General features: G+C 45.3%; 2 protein-coding genes across 6 annotated transcripts in view; one reads left to right on the plus strand and one right to left on the minus strand.

Moving 5' to 3' along the window:
- Positions 1–389: 389 nt before the first annotated feature.
- Positions 390–14,869, minus strand: SIX4 (SIX homeobox 4). Of its 3 annotated transcripts, XM_074996304.1 has the most exons (4): positions 12,415–14,869; positions 11,554–11,673; positions 9,727–10,421; positions 390–7,182 (listed from the first exon to the last, which is right to left on the minus strand). In XM_074996304.1, exons 1-4 carry the CDS (start codon positions 13,245–13,247, stop codon positions 6,404–6,406), a joined length of 2,427 nt encoding a protein of 808 aa, XP_074852405.1. In that variant the 5' UTR covers positions 13,248–14,869; the 3' UTR covers positions 390–6,403. The 3 variants fall into 3 exon arrangements, with proteins under 3 accessions (XP_074852405.1, XP_074852406.1, XP_074852407.1); XM_074996305.1 differs by lacking the exon at positions 11,554–11,673; XM_074996306.1 differs by lacking the exons at positions 390–7,182; positions 11,554–11,673 and having other exon boundaries at positions 10,326–10,421; positions 12,480–14,869.
- The window catches only part of MNAT1 (MNAT1 component of CDK activating kinase), a 213,620-nt gene continuing 202,089 nt past the window's right edge, over positions 12,535–24,065 (plus strand). Inside the window, exon 1 of one of the 3 annotated variants that reach the window (XM_074996316.1) lies at positions 12,535–12,653. In XM_074996316.1, the coding sequence (XP_074852417.1) occupies positions 12,619–12,653 (35 nt within the window). In that variant the 5' untranslated portion in view covers positions 12,535–12,618. Of the gene's footprint in view, positions 12,654–14,902; positions 15,125–24,065 lie in introns of those variants that run through there. The other 2 variants (XM_074996317.1, XM_074996315.1) reach the window with 2 other exon arrangements.

The following is a 24,065-nucleotide window of genomic DNA, read 5'->3' on the forward strand; positions in this document are numbered from 1 at the left end:
GGAAAAATAAGTTAGCTGTGAATATTGAATAGTACCAGATTGTAATCAGAAACCTGTTTTGATGTTGTATCTGTATAAATTCAGTAATATATATGGATTTTGAATGGTGTAGTTCAATATGAAAGAGCAGACATGCTATTTTTAAATGTGGTATTTTAAGAGCAAAGTTAGGACATGGGGAAAACCTGATTAAATCAACAGAAAGACGATATTATTTATCTTCACCAGAGTTTGAAGAAGGCCTACAGGGAATATACATCTTTTCTTGCCAATACTTCTCAAATAAATCCTTACAAATGACTATCTAGTTCAGTCTATATTTCTAACAGAAGTTCTGCATTCATATATATATATACATAAACAAAGTTGTTTGCAGCACAAGATGTGTATAAATATAAAGTTTATTCAGTATAGTGTTTAGAAAAATAAGTTCACATCATCTCAGAATACAAATAAAACACTTAACTGTCCAGGCACAAACCCCTATTATAGTACCACAAACATACACATCTTAGATCTCTTTGGTTGGGTCATAAACACAAAAACATTTGGTGATAGGCTTTGTGTACCATTACCTAATAATGCTGTAAAGACTTCCCATTATTCTCTACCTTAATGCATACATTCTGTAAAGATTCCATCCTCGTTGTAAGGCACAATAAACCCACAATGATTATAGAAATAACTGGTTAGTTCTGGACAAACAGTACATGCAGCAAAAGAATGAATACCCCTTCAATGTGAATCTTGAAAGCTAAGAGATTCACATGCTCCTTGTGTGTAGAAATGTAAAAAGGTAGTTTTAAATTGGATGAAATGTACAAGTTAGATATGAAATATCTTCAAGGTAGGATTTCTAAGATCTATCGGAAGACTTCAGGTCTTCTTCCTCATAAAATTTCACTACTTTGTTTCCAGAGTTTCAAAATTATTAATATTTGAATGACTTAAGATAGCTCTTGACCATGAAGATTCTATGGCTATGTCTACAGTGAGTCCTAGTGCTGACAGTTTGATACAAATAAGCAGTTCTGAAAACGTAAAAAGGATGGCTCATTTGCATATCCACACAGCTAATGTACATAGTCATTAGGCTGATTTGCATTTCACAGCAGAAATCAAGCAGGGTAGATGTGGTTCTGCCAGCCAAACCCCCTTCTGTCGGCAGCCATTTATGCCCAAGGCCTAAGGTTTTTGCTGGCAGAACCACTTCTACACTATTTGATTTCCGCCGTGAAAATACAAATCTGCCTCATGAACATGCACACTAGGTACATGAATATGCAAATTTTCATCAAGCTGTCAACACTTATTTGCATCAAACTGTCAACACTAGGGCTCAGTGTAGACACAGCCTATGACACATGCCTATTGGCGTTCCATACACTTGTTGCATATGAAGGGAGAGGGACACATCTTGTACTTTTGTCATGAAAAGTGAACAGGCTCTGGAAATCTATCCACTGGACTTTTCCAAGCATTCCACACAAACATGGGCCAAACTTTGAGCCGAGTAATGTCTCTGTGATCAGTCGGGTTTTACAGGATTTGACAACATCCCTTGTTGCCTTGCTATGGTTTCGGGAATATTCCCAATGTTCGCTGCAGAATGTAAGCTTTCTTTTAAAAAAAAAATGGTTCTAGCCCTCCTGGTTGGGAAGATAATTTTCTTAAAGTGAATCAGTGGAGTTCTGTCTTCTTTAGTTCACAGTCGTGGTAAAACAATAACTCTATGAAGAATAAACTGCCCCATTAATTCCAATAGGGTGTTAATTTGGAAATCTAGTTTTGATACCATGAATAGATCAACCTTGTTAGTTGTTTCATTGCTGCCAATTTACATTGGGCCAAATTCATACCTGATATAATTTCAGTGAAATGAGGTGGTATAGACTGACATAGCTCTGTTGATTTCAGTGGACTTTTGCTGATTTACACCAGCTGAGAATGTGGCCTAACTGTACCCACCAACATGCTTATTCAGTGTTGCTGGAATCAGTTGAAAGGATACTACACTACAATAAGATTGCAAGATTTAAGCCGGCAACTGACTAGATGCTCTGCCACAGGCTCTGAGCAACACTGGGGGAAAGTAAGAAAAATAATAAAATTGTTCAAAAACTTATACCACATTTTGAGGGAATTTGCTTAATAAGCTTTCAGATTTCCCAAACGTTTCTGTAGAATCCAGGTGAAAGAATTAGCAGAATTTGGCAGCATTCCCTGTATGGTTTCCAGAGGGCTTAGCTTTAGGTCACTGTACACTGTACTACCTGTAGATGGCCATGGTGTGATGCCAACCTGCCTTTCACTTGACAAGTCCAAAAGTATACATATTTAGTAGGTAACATTTAAATGAGCCTTTATACTCATCCCTATGAAATGGAAGGGGGGGGGAAAAAAGGATATTTTATACTTGAGCAAAATATTATAAATATGTGTTCCATTTAAACAACTGAGTATCACAGTAAAGATTAAAGCAGAGATTTTCAAAACGGCTTAGGGGACTTTGCCTATTTACAGCACTTGAAGATCTGGCCCTCTGTACTGTAACAGGCTACGCGTACTGTGCAAAGAGGGCAGGTATCTGCTTTCCTGGGAAGATATGCAAGGACCCCATTATAATAAACTGACCCTTATTTTACTTAAGAGTAAAAATACTACTTATATAGCCACTATAAAAACACTGTCTCGGGCAATGACACATTGTATTGTGCATCTGTATCTGCAGAAGATGAAGATTATCATTAGGGCATACGGAAAGAATGACACTTATTTTTGATGGGGGAGAGACGTAAAGGGAAAACAAATTACTGGCTTCCTAGAAGACTAAAATAGACTTATCCAGCTCTGTCCTAATCCATTGTTTTACGTGCAATTTTGCACTCCCCGCCATCCCTACATTATATAGAATGGACAATACTCTTGTTGAAAGTACCAACAAGTCTGAGATATGCACCACCATTAGGACAAATACCATTTTCATGTCAATCACACTGCATAGTAAATTCAGCGCCTTAGTAACATAATCAATACAAACAGAAAAGTTACCAGCAGCATGTGTGCTGGCAGAACAGCATAGCCATTCTATTATAATATCTGATTGTTTAAACAGCTGAGAAAGTTATCTGAAATATGTGCTAACTTCCCCCTAAAGACGGCTTGAGCTTTGCAGAACCAAACCTGAGGCTCAGAACAACTTCTAGAGCCACACAGAGCTTGCAATCCATGCACACAATTTCCAGTCATGTACAAATAATACATAACAACATATGGCGTCTCTACTCATCAAACAATAACAAATTAATTCTCGCAAGATTCTTGCAAAGTGGATAATATTGATATCCTCATTTTATGGACAGAGACACTGAGGCAAAAGGGGTTACGTGACTTATCTCAGGCCACAGAGGGTTTATATGAGGTGCTCAGAAACCAGAGAGAGAAACAGGGTCAGAACAAGGACTGAAACTTTCCATCCTGTGCTCAAACCACACCTCATGTCAGTGGGAAGCATGCATGCAGACACAGGCCAGTTGATGGCTCCCGGTTATGTTTTCAATAATAATATTAATTAATAATAAATGTTTTAAATTACTTGCTTTCAACAACATTCATACAAGTCAGGGAAGCAGCCAGCTGGCTAGTTGCTTTCTTTCTCCCCATATACACTGGAAAGCCTCAGTGATCCCTGTTTACAGAATGTATTCCTTCATCCTACCCCTTCCCCAAAACTCAGGCTGCAGTAGTGAATGGAACAATTCTCTGCAGCACCCGTTCAGAAGATCCATGCTGTTACTTACAAGAATAAATTGTACACAATATAGTGCAAAAAAAAAAAAAGTGAGGCTGTCAGTGTCACACAGTAGAAAAAGCTACTCCTCTAAAATTTATTGAGGCTGCGTCTCCACTAGCAAGTTCTTTCAAAAGACTTTTCGAAGCAAGGGGGCTCTTTCGAAAGATCCCATGGTGTGTTCACCCACAAAAAGTGCTCTTTCAAAAGTAAATCGAACGAATGCGACTCGCCTTTTGAAAGTGCTCCTCCTCTGAAAGCTTCTTGAGAAAGAAAACGTGTAGATGCTCCGCAGGTCTTTTTTTTTTTGAAAGAGCGGTCCTCTTGGGACCTGATTGTTTGATTGCTGGCCTGTGCTTTTGAAAGAGTGGGGGCTGTGTGGACGCTGTCTTTCAAAAGAGCAGATCACTCTTTTGATCCATATCTTTGCGTGCAGATGCACTCTCTCAAAAGAAGTTCTTTCAGAAGAGATCTTCCAGAAAGGCTTCTTTTGAAAGATCAGTGTAGAGTAGACGTAGCCTGGTAGCACAGTTAGCTATCCAGACAGGATGAGATGTGGATGTTCCTGGACAGAACTGATATTCTCTCTTTGCTTCCCTTTAAATTGTTCTTATCTTATTTTACAAAAGACGATCTATATCAGTTTATTTAAGCCTGACTGAAAGCCCACTGAAGTCTCTGAAAGCCTTTCTAGTCATTTCAACGGGCTTTGGCCCAGGCCTTTTATGAGGATTAATGCATGCTTTAATTCCTGTTTATATTCACATTAGAGTTTAAAAAAAAAAATCAACAGCGAGACGCTCTTCATAAATCTACAATATTATTATTAAAGCTTAAGCTTGTACTTTTTTCAGGTAAAAAAGAATCCTATGGCCAAATGGTGAAATCTGCTCAATCCGTTTGGAACCTGAGTATTTGGGAGGTCTATGGGTGGAGTGCAGAGGGCAAGGGAACTGAAATCCTTCCCCAGCTCAAACCCAGCAAACACTGCTACCACTCAGTTCCCTCTAAGCATTAAGGGCTTCTGTTGCAGCCTAGGGCCCTCGTTGAAGAAAGCATCCCTTTGTTTTTGGAAGGGCACATAAATATATGCTTACGAGCTTTCGTGAATCAGGACCTCTGTGCTGGAACAGTAGCTACAGCTCATCCACACTAGGTGCATGGAGCACTGGAGCCAGTGGAAGCTTGCAAATATAGAACCCCCCTTACTGGCGTAGCCCATCTTAGCTATGCGTGCTGGCCTATGGGGGGCTTTTCTTCTTGGTTGCTCTGCCCATGGAACCTCTATGAACCCCTCTGCAGGTTAGCGGAGCAGAGGGCCTAACTCTGTCCTGCCATCAACAACTGACAAATTTCACCCAAAATGACCCAGAGACCAACTTGTCTTACTCAGGGAAGTAGGCACATTGAAGTCAATGACGCTACTCACACGAGTAAGGCTGACAGAATCTGGCCCTGAGGCTACATAATTGCACACAAGTGTTTTCATTCCTCCTGCCACTATGCTTTAGTAACAAGGATATAAGGCCACTAGGAAGAAAGGCACGTGGAATTCTATAAAAAATACATAAAGCTTTCAACTAATTTGAAAATTGATAAGTAAACAAAACATAACAAATAAACCCCAAACACAAAGATGGGAGGGAAAAATGTCCCAGTCTTGCACTACTGGGAGTACATTTTCTACCTTCAGTGTGATTAACATTGTACTCTTACAGTCTTTCGATAAAACTCATCACTTGAAAATCCTACCAAAAATAAAACTTGTTGAAAATAACTGTTTACTTACTGTTCAAACGATAAAAATAAATTAAACAGTCAGAAAACATTTCTATGCACCGTGTCTAAAGTGAAAGAGACCAACATAAACCATAAATAAAATCCATTGTACTAATAAAAAGTCTCCTTTATAATAACTGAAATAATATTTACATTCGTACTGGAGTGAAAGGCTTTAGAGTTGCATAATTAGCGTTTCAAATCTGCCCCTCCCCCGCAACCTGGCAAAAGGCTAGTCATAACATTGAGAAATCTGCAAAAGTTTGAAGCAAGATTATTGGGATGAACAGAAGTCTGCTGGAAAAAAACAGCAACAATATTATTTGCAATTGCGGTCAGTTTCTTAACCTCAAATACCATGAAAGTAGCTTGTGAGGTATCGTCTAGTTTCTTAAAATCTGTTCAATGCCCATGGACTAGAAGTAAACACAAAGACTGCATTGTTTCTACCTTTTTTATAAAGCTGTTGCATTTTCCTGGCTAGTATTAGGAGTGTTTGCTTATTTTTGATATTAGGTTGTGGTATGGAGATTCTAATGAAACTATTAGGGTTATATTAGTAAACCAGAGCAATGCCCAGTTGCTTGATTGTTTATCTTGGGTTTCCTCTAACTTGCCTCCCCTATATCTCCTTAAAAGAGCATACTGCATGCAAACAAAAAGTGGGAACCTTATTCCACTGTTGTAGATTCCTAGGTACTTTAATGCAGATTACTCAAATGTCCTTCTGTTTTGAGTTGTATTAGTATTCTCTTTAAATGAGAAAAAAAAATCTTGGTGCTTTTCAGGACCTTAGAAGGAGACTTATCGACTGAAACCAAAACCAAGAAGAAGTTACAAATCTTGCATATCTTCATCCATCTGAACTGTCTGGAGTTTGGCAAGCTCTTTTTTGTCTGTTTCCAGTTCTTCGCAGACCGTGTCGACCATATTACTCATAACATATTTGGATTTTGTGTCCAGCAGCATTAAGTTGCTGGTTGACTTACTCTCAGAACTGACATCAGGTGCTGACTGCAGAACTAACCTGTGCTCTCTGACAAAATCCGGATGAACTTGTGCAGATGCATGAGTGACGTGGTCTTCAGTTGTAGAAACTATTTCCCCAAGTTCAGGCTGTGCTGTAGAAAGTGACATAAGATCTTGACTGGTAATGAGGGAACAGTTCTGAAGAGTTGCATAGTTAGCGTTGCTGACTGATATCACAGTGGATGCGTTTGTTACGGAGGCTGACATAGACTGACCCTCTGAGATATCAGAGTTCAGTTCGGCGGCATTTAAAAGAGAAGGTGGAGCGAGGGAAAAATTATGCGAGGGTGTTACGTTTACTAAGGAGGAAGCCATGGACTGGAGGCCTCCACCAGAAACATTTTCAGAAGATATGTTTACATTTAGTTGTGTGTTCTGACTGACTGGCATTAATTGAGAAAACACAAGGCTTCTTTCCAATCCTTCTTGTTTAATAGATCCTAGGGCCTGGCCTGAATTGGGAACTGTATATACCACTGCACCGGGAGCAAGAGGACTAAAGAAAACTTTTCCTTGCTGTGCTGTTGAAGAATCACTTGTAAAAGTGCTCCCGTCTGATGTACTTGGATTTATTGAAATGTTACCTGGAGGGGAAAAAACCACATAGATAGTTGCGTAATGATGAAAGTTATTCTAGTATACACTTTGGTCTTACCAGTTTTAGGAAATTTAAACTAGAATTACAGGCAACATAAAACCAATATTTTTTGGAATATTTTCGAGAATGTAAGGTATGAATAAATGAAAGCCCTGGAATACACAAATTATTTCTGAGTTGAGAAAAAGGTTTCTGGTACATTATCACCTTTCAAGGTCTCACTGAGTGGCCCAATACTCCGTACCTCCTTGATTAAAATGAACACAATTTGGCTTTCCTTAGTTGCTATCACTAGATTTACATCTAAGAATAGAAACATAGAAAGCTTCTAGTTAAAGCCAGTTGAAAGGCAGACTGAAATTACACATGGAAAATTATAAAACATACATCATGAAGTAAGTGACTACTGAGCTGAAAGCTAAGGGTATAACCCTGCAGGCCCCTGTTCAAAATAATATCTTTCGTCAGGGTTTCTATAAAACTCAATTTAGTATTAAAAATGTCTTATTTTCCCTATCAAATTGGATCCTGTGAACATATTTCTAAGAGTCCAGTCTTGCCACTTTTAATTGTGTTGGACGGTACATTATTGAACCCGGATTCTCCCATTGACGGGACTACCTATGAGAGTTCAGAGCTGTTCAATGTGCAGATTTAGACCCAAAGTTGGTTATACAGCAAGTCCAGTAAGAGCCATTATTATAACATGTCTCTGTGCACAAGATAAATTGGCTCTCAAAGCTGTTCCTCCCCTTCAACATCTCCAGTTCTCCGCCTCTTTCAGGAAGCTATTAGAATGATACATAAGGGGCTATAATTGGTTTTGGAGATGCTGGTTTTATAACATCTACAGTGCATAGCTCACGTAGGAAGTGTTTAAAATAGGGACTGTCTTCCCCCCCTTCTAGTTTTCATTAGCCAATATTTTCAAGATGGTTCTGGAGACATTTTTGTTGCCATAAATATTTCTACCTAGATGAATACATTAGAAAAATGAGGAAAGGCATTGCAAATTACATGGAAATATGGTATAAATGACTGATAGCAGCTTACTTAAGATAGCATAGAATGTATTTCGCTATGAATACAAAACCAGTTTCCCACTAGTCTCACAATTTAAAAACAACCAAACAGTAAACATGGGCGTTTCTGATTTTTTCTGTCCTGAAATCCCCACTGGTGATCTATCAGGTATCCTCTCTCTAATGTGGCAAAATGCTGACTGCTTCTTAAGGCTGTCCAAAACTAGTCCAGGGAGAGAACTTTCTTCCTCCTCTTTGCTGGCTGTCAGCCTATGCCTTGGAGCATGTAGGTTAATGGCCCTCGTAATTTTACTCAAACCCTTGTAATTTCAGGTGGTATTCAAATAAAATGTCTAATCCTTCATCTCACTAAGCTATTTGTCCAATAACTTCCAATGACAGTGAATTCCACAGTTTATAATAATACAACTATATTTATATTGTATAAACTGTGCTGATTTATAACTTCCACTGAGCGTCCATCCTTCATTAATTTCCTCTTTAATGTAAAAATAATTAACTCCTTACACACACCTCAAACAAGCTAAAATGCTGTACAATTTGATCATTGTTATAATATTCATGTTCCTTGCTAATATACAGAGATTCATATTTGGTTTAAACATTTTCCTAACTCCAAGATGCTAAAGATTAATACATTATAGAGTAGTTGAGCTCTGCATTTTCTTTATAATTTACCCCACCTCCACATACATCAAAATAATGATCCATGATTAGATTTCCTTCTCATAGATTTTCTCCCATACTACCTAGCAAAATCAATCCACAATAAATGTTAAGGCACTCGCTAAAAGAATCTTTTGGGAGGAGTTGATATAATGGGTATGTTAAACGTAACATAAATTTCCTTGGGGCCAAGGTTACTTTTACGCAAAACCTCTTCACATTTTAGATTTACAAGGAATCACATATTTCTATGCTTTCTCTTCAGACTACTCATTCTTAATTATAGGATTGACAGATTGCAAGCACAACTGATCAGTCTTGTTGTGCTTGTATATTTAGTGGCTTTAACTGACTTTTACAAGATGCTTTTGTTAAAAAACAGGACACAATTTCTCACTACATACTGGGCTAGTTCTTATCTAAAATAGTAGTAATCAATAATATTTTCTTTTTTTATTTTTTTAAAGACAATTAGGGAATTATTTTGAGCTGCTAAATATTTCTTGATGTAACGCATTTTTGGAAGTGTGAAAATTAATACTGAAGGATTCCTAGAATGGTATTTTAAAGACTGTAAAATATCAGCCCTTCTTTTTGCTTCATTAGAAAAAACCCCCCATATCCAACATTCCTTGATTCTCAGAGATCAAGTTAACTGATTGTTACAGGAAGATGTTGTAATGTATGATTTAATGTACTGCACATTGCAGGTGCCACCATGATGTAACCATACACCACTGCACAAATATTACAATTTAAGATGAGATGTATTCATTTTTTTCCCCCAAAACCATCTTTACTTTAGCAAACAAAACTTTTACCTTGCGAAGCTGCTACAGAAACAGGAGGCAGCTGTAGAGGAGAAAACCCGATGCTTCCATTGAGCAACTGGCCATTTGTTCCTGAATTAGGAATCTGGACAATGCCATACTGGTTTATTTGGACAGGAGCAGTAAAAGTAACTACAGACCCTCCATCCTGGGAAGCAACAGTTTGTATGCTTTCCCTTTTCACTTCAGTGCTTGGTATTAACTCTGGGAACGAGACAGTTACATTACTAGGGCTGTATGTTGTTGGTGCTGCTGCCGAGTTAGACACCGTGGCCTGGAGGATTTTGAAATCCTTGACATCTTCAGAAGAAGACACCAATATGTCAGTGATGGACACACCATTGCTCACAGCATCTGAAGTTGTTTTGGAAGGATTTAAAGTTACTGCGTGTGAAGTTCCCATATTGAGACCATTGAGGATTACTCCATTAGGTCCTTGAAGAAAAGAGCTCCCATTAAGAAAGACAGAAGAAGTACTGGCAGGCACTAGGTTTCCATTCAGCAAAACACCCGAAGAACTTAAAGATATTTTAGTGTTTCCAAGCTGCTGCATGTACACTGGCTCCACGTGATTGGGAAGGCTTAGGTTGGTAGCTCCATCGGATGAGTTGGGGAGTGGATGTGGAGATAAATCCTCCTGTCCCTTACTGGATTCATCTTCTGTGCTAGGGTTGCCATCTGACTCACTATGGGGAAACATGGAAATACGATATTTCATTACAATGACATTATTCATAGGTTTTCAGTCCCAAAGTGGGCACTATGGCTATCATAGATCAGGGAACAAAACCCAGTAATGTTTATTGTTCACATTTGTTTTTAAAGCAAGCTTTGAGTCCATTTAAGTGACAGTAAAGTTTTAAAAAATAAACAAAAGTAAAGCCAATCATGAGAGTAAAACTGGATTGTAAACCTGTGCATTAATTCTCTGTCAGTGGCCATCTACCCAGAATAATCAAAGGGGACTGCCTCAGGGTCATCTCCCTGCCTGCTAAATTGCCCTGTGGAATGGTGTGTGCATGTGTGAAATCCCAGCACGCCCAGGAGCAGCCATTTGGTAAGTTACACTGTGCCTTGTGGCAGATGTGAGAGGTAAACCAGTGTTCCAGGGAGTACTCTTAAATCCTGGAAGTATTTACCGTCTCCTATTAAATACAGCCAAGCTCACGGAAACTCACTGAAGGGGAGAAGGGGCCACCCCCTTGGACCGAGCATCCACTGTTAGTTCTTGTGTGTCTAGATCTATTATGAAGACTTCATTTTGTTCCAATGTCTCCTTTGTCCAAAGGGGAAAGTGACGTACTGGAACCTTAATTTACGCAAAAGACAAAAGAATATATTCCAGACTTCCCCCGGGGGGCGGAGGGAATCTATTGCGGTTGCCTATAGTCTGATCACCTCCTGGTATTTGATTTTTATATCTGAAGAATGGGAGTCCCCAGTCTGCCAGCCTTCACAAGCAGCTCTGCTTTGATTTATTGGTTGAGAAGGAACCTCTGGAAGAGTTTGAGAAAGCAAGTGACTGGTGGTAGCAGATCCACAGAGGACTTCAGGTAATTGGGCATGAAAAAGGAGTGGGTGCTTCTTTCCTCTCTCCTTTGTGCTGGGGATCGATTAATACCGGAAAGGATTTGGTGATCAAAACCTCCATGGAACACCCCCAGGAGTTGTCAACCAAGGAAAGAGCTCAACAACCTCCCCACAAGCCTCGGGGAGGGGCGGGGAAGGAATGTTAACCTTGCTGGATGCCACCTAAAGACCCCAGGTTCCCTCTGGCTCCGAGCCTCCCAGCGCCTGGCTTTTGCTGACTTGTCTTGCCTGTGTTTTTCCTTCTCGGTGGTGGTTGCTCCGTATGTTTCTCTGCCCACAGCCATGTGTCCCGAAAAGGGGGCGGGATCAGCTGAGAAATGCGCCTTGAGGCCCTTTTCTGCCCTCACCCTTTGGAAAGGAAGGAAGGGGGCTGGAATGCGGGGCGCTCACCTCCACCTGGCCGGCTCCAGGCGGTGGAATTCCGCCCCCGCCCCCAGCGGCCTCACCCCCGGGGCTGTGCCCGGGTTCCCTGCCCCAGCGCCTGGGCAGGGCTTAGTCTGGGCCAGGCACAGAGCTGGGGGGAGGGGAGGCTATTGTACATCCAACGGGCAGGGGCACCAGCCAAGGGCGAAGATGGGGCGGGGGGGGGAGCCGAAGACAGCGGCGCGCAGAGCCCCCGCCCCCCATGCCCGATGGGCTCAGCCCGGGTCTAAGCAGGGATCCGGAGCCCAGCGCCGCGATCCCCGCTAGGCTCGCGGTGAAACCCGACCCGGCCCGGCCCGACCCAGCTCAGAGTCAGGTTTCAAAACACCGCCCCCGCCCCCCGCCACTCAGCAAACTCGGCCGCTCATTAACTCTGTCAGACGCGGCGCGGCCCCGGCCCGGGGGCTGCGGGTGTGGGGGTACTTAGCAACTCCCCAGCCGCCGTCCCACGTCGCGTGTGAGTGTGAGTGTGAGTGTGTGGTGGGGGGGCGGTGCAAACTTCCCCGCGATCGGCCGCTCCACCGGCCGGGCGGGCTGAGCTCCGGGGCCCAGCGCAGGGCCGGCCGGGGAGGGCTGTGCAAGAGCGGGCGGGGGAGCGGGCGGCCGAAGGTAAGCGCCATGTTTGCAGGGGAAGAAAGAGGCCGGGCGGGGGAAGCTGGCGCTCACCTCTTGGACTGGGTCTCGGAGGGGTTGCGGTCCCGCTGCCGCCGGTTCTTGAACCAGTTGCTGACCTGGGTTAGCGAGAGCCCGGTGATCTTGGCCAGGTTGCGCTTCTCGGCCGGCGACGGGTACCGGTTCTGCTGGTAGAGCTCCTTGAGCGCGTTGCGGGACTTCTCCTTGAAGCAGTACACCGTCTCCTCGCCGTCCCAGATGGTGCGGGGCAGCGGGAACTTCCTCCGCAGCCGGTACTTGTCCACCGCCCCCAGGGGTCTGCCCCGGGCTCGCTCCGCCTCGGTGTAGCGCGCCTTGTACCACAGCTCCTGCAGCAGCGGGTGGTTGGAGGAGTCGAAGCTGTGGCCCTCCAGGATGCTGTAGAGCTCCGGGTAGATGCCCTGGTGGAAAGCCACCAGCGCCCGGGCTTTCAGCAGGCTCTCGTTGCCACGTAGCAGGTCGCTCTGGGGCAGAGACCACAGGAACCTGGCCAGGCGGTCCAGGTTCCCTCCTTGCTGCAGCGCCTCGCAGACACACGCGACGTGATCCGGGGAGAAAGCCAGGGGGCCCTGGGGGGAGGCGGGAGAGGCAGCAGCTGCGGCCGCGTGGGGATTCCTGGCCAGAAGTTCAGTGTGGAGCAGTAGCTGATCGGCAGCTCCCTCCTCCCTAGCGGCGGAGCCCGCTCGCTCCATGGGGAACGGGGCAGGGGCAGCCGGGGGCGGTGGGGCAGGGTTCAGGGCTGCCCTCTCCCGGGGCGCCGCGCCTGCTTCGGGGAGGATTTCCATCCCATTCTCCTGCTTGATCTCCACCGCGCTCGGGAGCTTGGCTGCGGGGGAGGCCGAAGACATGTTTCCCCCCCTGGCTCTCTCTCCGCAAAGTCCACTCCGCCTGCCTTCGGCTGGATCTAGCCGATCAGGTTTCCTCCCGGCCACGCAGCAACCATTCAGATGGCTGCTGTAGCAAAGTAGTGTAAACGGATCGCTTCTCGCCGCGGCTCCCCCCAACGTGACTCCTCGGCGAGCTGCATACTACACGGCACAAGCAGCCTGCGGGCCCAGCCGCGCGCTCTCATTGGCCAGTTCACATTTTGGGGGCGGAGGATCCATGGTTTCTATAGAAACCGTCAATCAAACTTCCTCCTGCCCTCTCTCGCTCTCCCCCTTCCAGCTTGGAACACCTATACCTGGAGTTAGAAAGGGGCTTGATGTGATGGCGTTTTGTTTCTTGTTTCCTCTTGCGCGGGTGAGTCAGGTTACTTAAAGGACAACGCAGCAATATAACGCAGAAAACGCATTAGGAGCCGCGCACAGGAAAGAACAACGCAACTATTCTTAAACAGGGGAGAAAGTCAACTTTTAAAAGCAATTGGCCATAGCAATGTAAGCCGGGGAACATGTTGCCACCGCAGAATTCCAGCACACGCATGTGGAGCTCGCAGGGATGGAATCGTTCACTCCTTCATTTCCATTGCTCCGACCGCTTTTAAAACACAGCAGTTGCCCGAGAAAATTAAGCAAGAATATATATATATATATATATTCCGAGATCAAATGAGATGGCGAAAGATCAAGGCGAACCTATTGCAGCTACTCAGATGAAGATGTTATGTAGCGTCTTCTTTTTCAAGGTTAAAGCATACACTATAAATAGCGCGGCGTAAATACACAAAACATGAAAGAAATGAAACTATACTTGTCACCTTAAGTCACCCAGAGTTGGCAGTAAAAGCAAGAAGGACATGATACAGCAAGGCAAATAAAATAGCAAAGCAATCCGAGTAATCCCTGACGATGAGCAGCAGAAGCTGATCCACACATCTGATTGTAAGAACGACTAGGTTCAGTGCATGGTCAAGAACAAAGGGCATGCGCGGAGTGAACGTCCTTTTCCATTCTCTGTAGGCTTCAGTGTTATTCAGTGACTGTATTGTCTCTTGACAGCATCCACCAAAAGATCAAGATTTTCAAATCACTAAATGCCCACGATTAAAGTAAGTCCCAGTGGAATGTGGTGCATTAAGTACCAGAGGAAATAAAAAACAACCATCAAATGCAAGTTGGGAAAATTAGCCCTTTCCTCGGTTTTAAGGGTTTGCTCTGTTCATTTCCCTCCCGCTCTGCCCTTCGTACAAATGGCAAATCTGCTTACTTCTAACGACCTGCCAGCACCTGAAAATCTCTCATACCACGCTGTGTGGAGTAGGACAGTAAGCAGGGGTCTTTACAGCATCACGCTGAAAAACCCAGGCCATGCGAAGGCTGTGCCAAGCTTCTGACGGAAATTGCCCTCTGTCCCTCCACTCCTGCTGTGCTACGTGCGCTGTTTATTTGCGTTCTGATTAAAATGCACCTTCATGACAAACTCTGGTATTTTTTAAAGCACCCGCAACCTTGCGCGAGAAGGGACCGGGCACAGGTGCCACAAACCCGGCGCACAACTGACTGCCCTTTTGTGTGCCCTCCCGCCCCCCGGGCACACGAGGGTGGCCGTGCCTCTGCTGGAGCGACACTCCGCCTCGGAGCGGAACGCTTGCTCAGCGGCGTTAAAGCCCCGGCCGGGCCCTGTTTGCGGTGACAGAGGGAGAGGGAGGCGTGGGGGTTGGAGCTGGTGCCTGGGGAGAGGAGGCGGAGGCCACCATGGATGACCAGGGCTGCCCGCGCTGCAAGACCACCAAGTACCGGAACCCTTCCCTGAAGCTGATGGTGAATGTCTGCGGGCACACGCTGTGAGTACGGCTGCAGCCGGGTCTTGCTGCCGAGGGGGGCTCGGGGCAAGCAGCCCCTGTCCTGGCACCTTCCACGCTGGTGCTTGGGGCTCTTGTTAGGGTCAGCGGCTGCTGGGGCTCCATCGCACCTCCAAAAGAAATGGAGTCGGCGGGGGGGGGGCTGCGAAGCAGCTTCCCGAAGCTGGGGGGAGGGGAGCAGGCTCAGGGGGAACTCCCACCTCCCACCCAGGAAGAAGGAGCTGTGGGCGGCGTGCTAGCGCTGCTGCTGGGGGGGGTGTGTGTGTGTGTGTGTGTGTGTGTGTGTGTGTGTGTGTGTGTGTGTGTGTGTGTGTGTGTGTGCGCGCCCCCGTCCCCGTCCCCGTGGTGGGGGATTGTTGCTACCACGGGCTTGTGTCGCTGTGTGATATCACCGCACCTAGTGGAGCCTGAAGGTCCATTCCAGGGCAAGGGGTTGTGAAGAGTGCTACACGCACAGCAGCCGGAGCGTCTGGACACTTGGGAAACACTTGGTGGGGGTTGAGTCCAGCTCTTTGCTTCCAGTACGGTGGGACTAAGTTGGTGGGCAGCTCTGTGTTGTGTGTCCCCTCCCCTTCCTCTACTGCAGGCTTTCAGATCTCAGTACCTTGACCCCTATTAACCCTTGTTTCTCAGTCCCAAATATGGGTGTGCTTTACTTTTGGCAAAAACAAGGAGAAATTCTGTGTCGCCTTGCAGGCTAACCGATATTTTGGAGCAGAAGCTTTTGTGGGCAAAGACCCACTTCCTTAGATGAATGTGACAAAGTGGATCTTTGCCCACAAAAGCTTATATTCCAAAAAATCTGTTAGCTTGTAAGGTGCCTTGGGATTTCTCATTATTTTTGCAGGTACAGACTAACAGGGCTACTCCTTTGATCCTGTTCCCTTTTGGAGGATTCTCTGATTATTCTAGTCTCTGGGGAGATCTGCTCTGTGCAAAAGGATTTCAGCTTACTCTTGCACAGTGAGACCTGAAAGCCAGCAATGAATCCTGCTCATTTGCTGTTAGGCTCAGAAATTGTTTTCAAGTTGTGGTGGTTTAGCAAAACATTTGTGCTTGAAACTGGAAGCTCCTACCAGCTGTCAAATGCAACTGAATTTGTAGCTGTCCCCTGCCTCCTTGGATTTAACATCTCAGGAGTAGTAGCACAAAAAGACTTGTCTCCTCTCTCTGTATGCTACTGTGAAGGTATTGCTCAGCAAGAAAGGTGGTTCGTATCATAGCACTCAGACTAATTTAACGTTATTTTCAGACTCGTCTTTTTAAGAAAATGTACTTTTTTGGTGGGGGTGATGCTTTCATGCTTATCATGATATGTAATAAAATCTCCTAAGTTGTTTTCTGAATTGAGAAAAGGAAAAAGCGCTTTCCACCAGTTAAGACTTAAATCGGGTGTGTGTTTGTGTGCATTTGGGTAACTTTAAAAAAGTGTCTTAAATTGGATTCCCTGAATGAGAACTACCTGTGCTGATTTATTGGAAGAAGTTTGGTATGGCAATGACAATATTATAAATAATTATGCTCTGAACATGACTGATGAATGATTAACTCAATTAAAAATGAATCAGAGTGTAATGATCTAGCTTTTTCAGATGCAGATATTTGCAGAATCATTCTTGCCAGTGACTGTTTGGTTCTGGAGGTCTTTCATAATTTTCATGCACGTTTATGTACTGCAGATATGAAGTGGTTGGATCTGCTATTTCAATGGGCACTGGCGAAAGCTTTTTTTATTGCAGTAAGACCCCTCAATTTTTCAACTCTCCACTTTTCAAATAGATTATAAATTTTAAAGCTAGAAGTCTAACAAACTCAACTTTATAACAGATGTACATATGATTGGAGAAGGTTACAAAAGGCTGGATTTGGCTGGTTTAATGTTTTGTTTTTATTAAGCAGAACGGTGTCCATATGTGCTTCCTGGTTAAGTCTGGCTAGGCCTGGTTAATACTTGACTGGCAAACTTACAAGGGCAAAAGGGGAATCTGTCGAACATGCATCTGTGGTAGCAGATAATTGCTTGTAAATGTCAGACACTAGGTGTCTTTTCTGTACTGCTTCTTCAGAAGCATAAACCAGTGAGATGTTACTTTTTTCATTTAGTATACTTTTTTCTATAATTTTAACTACATACATAGGTTAATAAAATACTGTCCATGCATAATTTATGTTCACCAAACATGTCTGTTTTCTATTAGGTTTGTGCTTAAATGCCATATGGGCTTGATTCAACAATATTTATTGCTACTGAGGAGCACTTACTCAAGTGAGTAAATGCCATTGATATTACTGTGAAGTAAGGGTATAAGAACTGTGCTCTATATGATCAGTATAACTTATTTAGCAACATATGTATTTTCTCTATATAATTTATTACAATAGAATTATATAGGTTGCACCTCCCTGGTCTACCTTGGTCGGGACGTGACCGGTCCTGAATGAGAGAATTTGCCAGACCGGGGAGGCCCCCTGCCATGGGCGCCCAAGTGCCTGCTTGAGCTCTGCCCTGCCTCTTTGCCCCCTGACTGTAGGACTCTCTGCCATTCTGGCCCATGCTGCTGTGGGGCTCTGGCCACAGGCTTCTGGGGGGCTCTGGCTCCGCAGAGCTCTGGCCTCAGTCCCTGCACTGCTGCTACAGGGCTCCAGCCCCAGCCCCAGCCTCAGCGTGGGACTCCTGGGGGCTGCAGTGGGGTTCTGGCCTACCCCACATGTGGAGCTCCAGCCCCAGCTTGGGGCTGCAGTGGGACTCCTGTCTGTCATGTGGATGAGGCTCCATCCCCAGTCCTGGGCTTCCTGGGGCTGCAGGAGGGCTCCAGCTGGCCTACGGTGCCACAGGGCCCTGGCCCAGCTCCAGCCCTGCACTCTTGAGGCTTTTGTTTGTCCTGGGGCTCTAGCCCTGGACTGGACTCCCCTGGGCTATAATAGGGCTCTGGAACACTGGCCACAATGGGGCTCCTCTGGCTTCCCAGGTGCCCAGCCACTCTGGGACTCAACTTCAGCCTCTGCCAGGCTCTGGTTTCTTCCCCACAAGGCTCCAGCCCTGGACTGCCACTGGGGAGGCTCTGGCCCTGTGCCCTTGCTGCTGTGGACTGCCACAGGGCTCTGGCCCTGGGTTGCCCATCTCCTTGCAGCTGGCAGCCTGCCCTTCCACTCCCCAGCTCTCTGCCAAATGATAGATGCTGCTGGACCAGAGAGTGCCAGTTTTTGGAGGTGCAACCTGTTCATCACTGCCTATTCCCAAAAAGGCCAGCACATACAGGTGAGCCCTGCATTGTGTTTTAAAGGCACAATCATGCCAGTTCTTGGTAGTGAGATACAGAATTGCAGAGCCTCTACTGAAAGTAATTCCTCAGCTGGATGAATCTAGGGTAGGCAAGATGCAGCCTGTGGTCTGGATCTGGTCCACCAAGTCTTTTAATCCAGTCTGTGGCTGGTCCCTACAGCTTTGGAGGAGAGAAGAGCTTTGGGTACTGCCCCTGCCCCAGCACAGTCTTTCAGCTCCTATTGGCCAGAAACCAGCCAGTGGTTTAGCCTGGAAACTGGCCAATGGAGCTGAGAGATTTTGCTTGAGGTTGTGGGAGCCCAGGAAGTCAAGCGCAGAGAACTGTGTGGAACACCCAGTGGACTGAGACTGCTGGCCAAGAGCTGTTTAGGTAAGAGCCTCCCAGTCAGAGCCTCCCTCCTAGACCCCCCACCAGCTCTTGCAACCCCTTCCTTTACCCCAAGCTCCCTTCTGCACCCAATCTCCATCCCATACACCCCCCAGTCCGCCATAGAGAAGTGCAATCCTTGACTACTTACCAAAATTTTGGCATGGCTCCCCAGCACAAATTATTGCCCACCCTTGATCTAGGGACTGTTAATGTTGTCAGCTAACTTCAGTTGCTGTGGCAGAGCTTGGTGGGAGATGTGGTCTCTGAGACAGCTCAAACAAAACCATTGAAACTGCCGTGCAGCAGTGTAAAAACGCCAACTGTAGAGGATCTTTGATTTTTGTTATGGTGTGTGGTTACAGAGCAGGGAGTCCCAGGTGTCTTCCTGAAGTCAGAGGTGCCTGAGAAGCATGTTTGATTGCTGCTTCACTTGCCACATTCATATTTGTGTTGTCTCCTTGTGGGTATTAAAAGGGAGAGGGTACAACACTATCTTGCTGACTGGGTAGGGCTGTCAACTAAGTCATTTTGTCTCTAGCTCCTGTTATCGGTGCTTCACTCGCTGCTTTGACTACCAAAACAAAAAGCAGTCAAGTAGCACTTTAAAGACTAACAAAATAATTTATTAGGTGATGAGCTTTCGTGGGACAGACCCACTTCTTCAGACCATAGCCAGACCAGAACAGACTCAATATTTAAGGCATAGAGAACCAAAAATAGTAAGCAAGGTGGACAAATCAGGAAAAAACTGATCAAGGTGAGCAAATCAGAGAGTAGAAGTGGGGGGGGAAGGTTTGCTCACCTTGATCTTTTTTTTTTTTTTTTTTTTTTTTTTCCTTCTTCCTGATTTTGTCCTCCTTGTTTACTGTTTTTGGTTCTCTGTGCCTTAAATATTGAGTCTGGTATGGCTATAGTCTGAAGAAGTGGGTCTGTCCCACAAAAGCTCACCTAATAAGTTTGTTTAGTCTTTAAAGTGCTACTTGACTGCTTTTTTTTGTTTTGACAGTATATAGACTAGCACAGCTCCTTCCCTGTTGCTTTGACTCTGTGTGTTGTCAGGCGAGCACTAGATACAGGCTTTGAAGAAATGGTGCAGCTATTAGAAGAAGTAGTTGCACTTATTACTTTTTCATCATGCTAATCCACCTAAAACTGGTGGAGAACGTTGTTACCTTATTTTATGCTAGAGAAAAGGGGACCTAGCTTTCAAGCACACCCCGCCCCCCACCTTACACAGAAGAACTCCTGCAGAGTGGTGATGGAGACTTGCATTGAAACAGTGGAAGAAGCCAAGGCATAGTGGGTCCAGTGTGTCTGTGTGCAGTCGTGAATGCAGGGCGGTGAGATGATTGTATGAGCCCCTTGTCAGCTTGAGTACTCGGGAGCAGTCAGTGCCATCTCCCCTGGGGAGAGAGGAAGGGGGCCAGGTCAGTGGGCCTCTTTATGCCTCTCTTCCCCCCCCCCCCCCCCAGCCAAGACTCACTCCTGCAGACCAGCGATGATGAGAAGAAAGCAGGAAAAAGAGAGCTCCTGTAGCTTTGTATCCATCTCTTATAAGTTTCAGTCCAATAGCTCTTGTCCTGTCCCAGGATGCTGTATGACCATGAGTCATCAGCTAACAGCAGATGAGATTTTGATCTTCTCTTGATGGGGCTTCTTTCTCTTTCTTGGGTGTATTCTTTTGCAGGGTTCAGCTCTATTATTCTCTGGCCATCCAGTTACTGCTGGCAGCTGGTTGTCCAGACAGGCTGGTGTCAGGGTCTAATTCCATTGCACACACAACCACGTTAGCTAAAATGAGCTTTCCTTTGTCACAGAAATGTATTTTACAAAAGGAATAGCCAGGATTAATTACAAGATTTATGGTATTCATAAACAATTTCTTACTAACTTATACTTAAGATAGACCTAGCAGTTGCTACGAAACAAAGTCCGCAAAATAAAATAGAACTATATAGAACAAAACTACTGTTACAAAGTTTACAGAAAGTTATGGGACTTAGAAACCAGCAATGATTGAAAGTTACAGAATTTACATCTGCCTTGTACTGGACTGAGCGGAGACCTTAGTAGTAGCATCCTTCAGTCTACATAGACTATGGATCGCACCCTTCGTAGTTCCGTTTGGCATCCTCATTTGCAGCATTGGCTGTGACTGTGAAGACCCACATGAGAGTGACAGTCCTTGCTGCATCTGTTGCATATGTAGTGGGTGTCTGGCAGGTCCTTGCTGTGCTTTCTGTGGGCTCGCTTCTCCTTTGCTAGCTGTCTGATCCTCAACTCACCCTTCTGAAGGCCCTTGTATAGTTTCTGCCTCCATCTGCTGCGATCGTCTGCCAGCTCCTCCTAGCTGTCTGGCTTGATGTCTGCTTCCCTGAGGTCTCTCTTGCAAACATCTTTGTAGCGCAGCTGGGGGCGTCCAGGAGGTCTTTTGCCAGAGGCTAGCTTGCCATACAGGATGTCTTTTTGGGATCCTTCCATCATTCATCCTGTGGATGTGACCAAGCCAGCGGGTCCACCGCTGCCTGAGGAGGGTGTGCATAGTTGGGATTCCAGCTTGCTCGAGGATGGTAGTGTTGGACACTATGTCCTTCCACGATTATTCCAAGGATGCGCCTGAGGCAGCGCAAGTGGAAGACGTTCAGCCTCTTTTCCTGGCGGGCGTACGGGGTCCAAGTCTCGCTGCCGTAAAGGAGGGTGCTGAGGATGCAGGCTTTGTAGACTTGCATTTTGGTGTGAGTGTACAGCTTGTTATTCCACACTCTCTCACTGAGTCTGGACAGAGTTGTGGCTGCTTTACCGATCCTCCTATTTAGCTCAGTCTCCAAGGACAGGGTGTCAGTGATGGTGGACCCAAGGTAAGCAAACTCGTGGACGACCTCTAATGTATAGTTGTCAGTGCTGATTGATGGAGAAACAGCAACGTCCTGAGCAAGTACATTTGTCTTCTTTAGGCTGATGGAGAGCCCAAAGTCCTTGCATGCTTTGGAGAACCGGAGCTCTAAAGCCCTACTGGCAAGCAACCAGGGGGAGCATGCGACCGGGTGCATGTGAACAGGGTGGTTGCTAACAGGAGGGAGTTTTGAGAGGGGCTATCCTGGGGAAGGAGGGGGCAAACTACAGCACCTTTGGGTAAGTGGCTCTCTGGAGTGTGTGGGTGTCTGGGTTTGGGGGTTCTGGGCCTGAGTTTGTCTGTCTGTTTGGTGTTTGGAGCACTGAGCTGTCTCTGTTTGAAAGGCCATGTGCTCAGGCTGGCCATGTGCTCAGGCTGCGTGCCGATTGGCTGAGCGGTAGTCAGAGGGAGGGGCTCTCTCAGGTAGGCCAGAGCTCTAAAGCCCTGCTGGCAAGCGACCAGGGAGCATGCGAACAGGGTGGTTGCTAACAGGAGGCAGTTTTGAGAGAGGCTGTCCTGGGGAAGGAGGGGCAAACTACAGCACCTTTGGGTAAGTGGCGGAGACCTTACACAACAGAGATCATCTGGCCTTGCTAGTATTAGCCAACGCCTTCCAAATTCTATCCTGTGAACAGCTTAGTATAGACTAAGCCTTTTAACACATGTTAAATTGATGGAATATAAATTTTAATGTAGATGAGGTAAAATTGCTAATCCCTTAATCCAACTACTTACTCTTGTTCCAGCTGTTGAGGGCTGGGAGGGGCATCTTTGTCTCTTAGACTATGGCTACTCTACAGTGATCTGTCAACGGACGGTACCATTGGAAGTGATCTTCTGTCAATGGATGAGGTCCACACGAAAACTGCCTGGGTGCTCCGTCAACAAAATGGCCAACTGGAGGCTCTGCAAACAGGGCTACCCGTTGAACTGGAAGGCCCCCCTGCCCCCGCCCCCAAGCACCTACATGTCTTCTTTTGTTGACAAAAGCATTATTCCTCATCACGGAGAGGCAGAACACTGTCGATGGAAGTGCTGAGTTTTGTTGACAAATTGTGAACAAAACACATTTTGTGTGTAAATGCTCTGTAAGTTTTGTCGACAATACTGGGGTTTTGTTGGCAGAACTCTGTCTAGTGTAGACATAGCATTCCAGAACAGGCTGCCATTTTCCGGTTTGACACCATGCTCCATTGTAAAGCATACATGGAGGAGGATAAAGTGAAGGTCAGTTTGGGCATCTGAAGTTTGAATTTATTGGTTTGCATCATAACTGTAAGATCCCCATCTTTTGTGTAGCGCAAATGGAGCCTTTTCTCTCTCTCTGACTATCAAGTAGTTTAATTTGGCATTTTTATGATTATTTCTGTTAATTATCTTTTTTCTTTCCCCTGAGGGGTTGATATTTTAATCGTTTCAGATTATATCTCATAATATTTGGGCACTAGATTAGAAGCTCAGATGGTGGCCCTAATAATGACAAGATACCTCTGACCCAGTCATGGGGCTGGGAGAAAAAAGAAGTCTGTGTTAATATACTATTGTGTTTCTAAATGACTAACACTATGAGCTCAGGTTAGTCTAGTGCCCTTTATCTCTCTTGCTCAAAATCTTTACATTTTGCCGGTCTCGTAAGAGGGTTTTCATACCACGGTCCTGATCCTGCAGTTGATTATGTTGGGGCATATCCTTGTATGTAGTCCCTTGGAACTCACTGGGTTTCTGTGGAGGGTGCCTATGGGTAATTGATTGAAAGAAGGGGGCCTGAGGTAAGGGTGTTATCCTTCTGTTACAACTGTCAGTGGATCAATGTCATAATTTTAACTGAGTGTATTGGTTGATGACTGGGCCACCAATGTGATGCAGCTGTGGAAAAGGCTAATGCAGGTCTAGGATGCATCAGGCCAGTTATTTCCCATAGAGACAGGGAAATGTTAGCACCATTATACAAAGCACTGTTGAGACCTCATCTGGAATAGAGTGTGCAGTTCTTTAAGAAAGATGAGTTCAAAGTGGAATGGGGCAGAGAATGGTAAAGCAAGGGATGGAAGGCATACTTTGAGAAGAGACTCAAAGGCTACGTCTGCACAACAGTGATCTGTCGGTAGGAGTGACTGTTGGAAGCGATCTTCTGGTAAAACTTCTGTTGATAGATCCCATCCACACACACAGGCAATTGAAAGAACAATCTGCTCTGTTGACAGAGAGCAGCCAGACTGTTCAGCCACTTTCTCGGCCAAATGTCCAACCGGAAGCTCAGCAAACAGGGCTGCCTAGTGAACCGAAAGCCCTCTCTGTCGACAGAAGACCTCTGAAACATATGCATGCCTTTTTTGTCGACAGAAACTGTTGCCATAGGTGTTACTCCTCATGGCAG

This window comes from Carettochelys insculpta, chromosome 6, assembly GCF_033958435.1.
Source record: "Carettochelys insculpta isolate YL-2023 chromosome 6, ASM3395843v1, whole genome shotgun sequence".
NCBI lineage: Eukaryota > Metazoa > Chordata > Testudines > Carettochelyidae > Carettochelys > Carettochelys insculpta.

Excerpts from the sequence above, each read along its gene's own strand:
- SIX4 (XM_074996304.1), bottom strand. The coding sequence starts at position 13,247 with ATGTCTTCGGCCTCCCCCGCAGCCAAGCTCCCGAGCGCGGTGGAGATC. Across the intron at positions 11,674-12,414 it reads TCCGAGACCCAGTCCAAGAG|GGTGAGGGCAGAAAAGGGCC; the intron begins GTGAGCGCCAGC and ends TCCTTTCCAAAG. Across the intron at positions 10,422-11,553 it reads ACCGAGAAGGAAAAACACAG|TGAGTCAGATGGCAACCCTA; the intron begins GCAAGACAAGTC and ends GTTTCCCCATAG.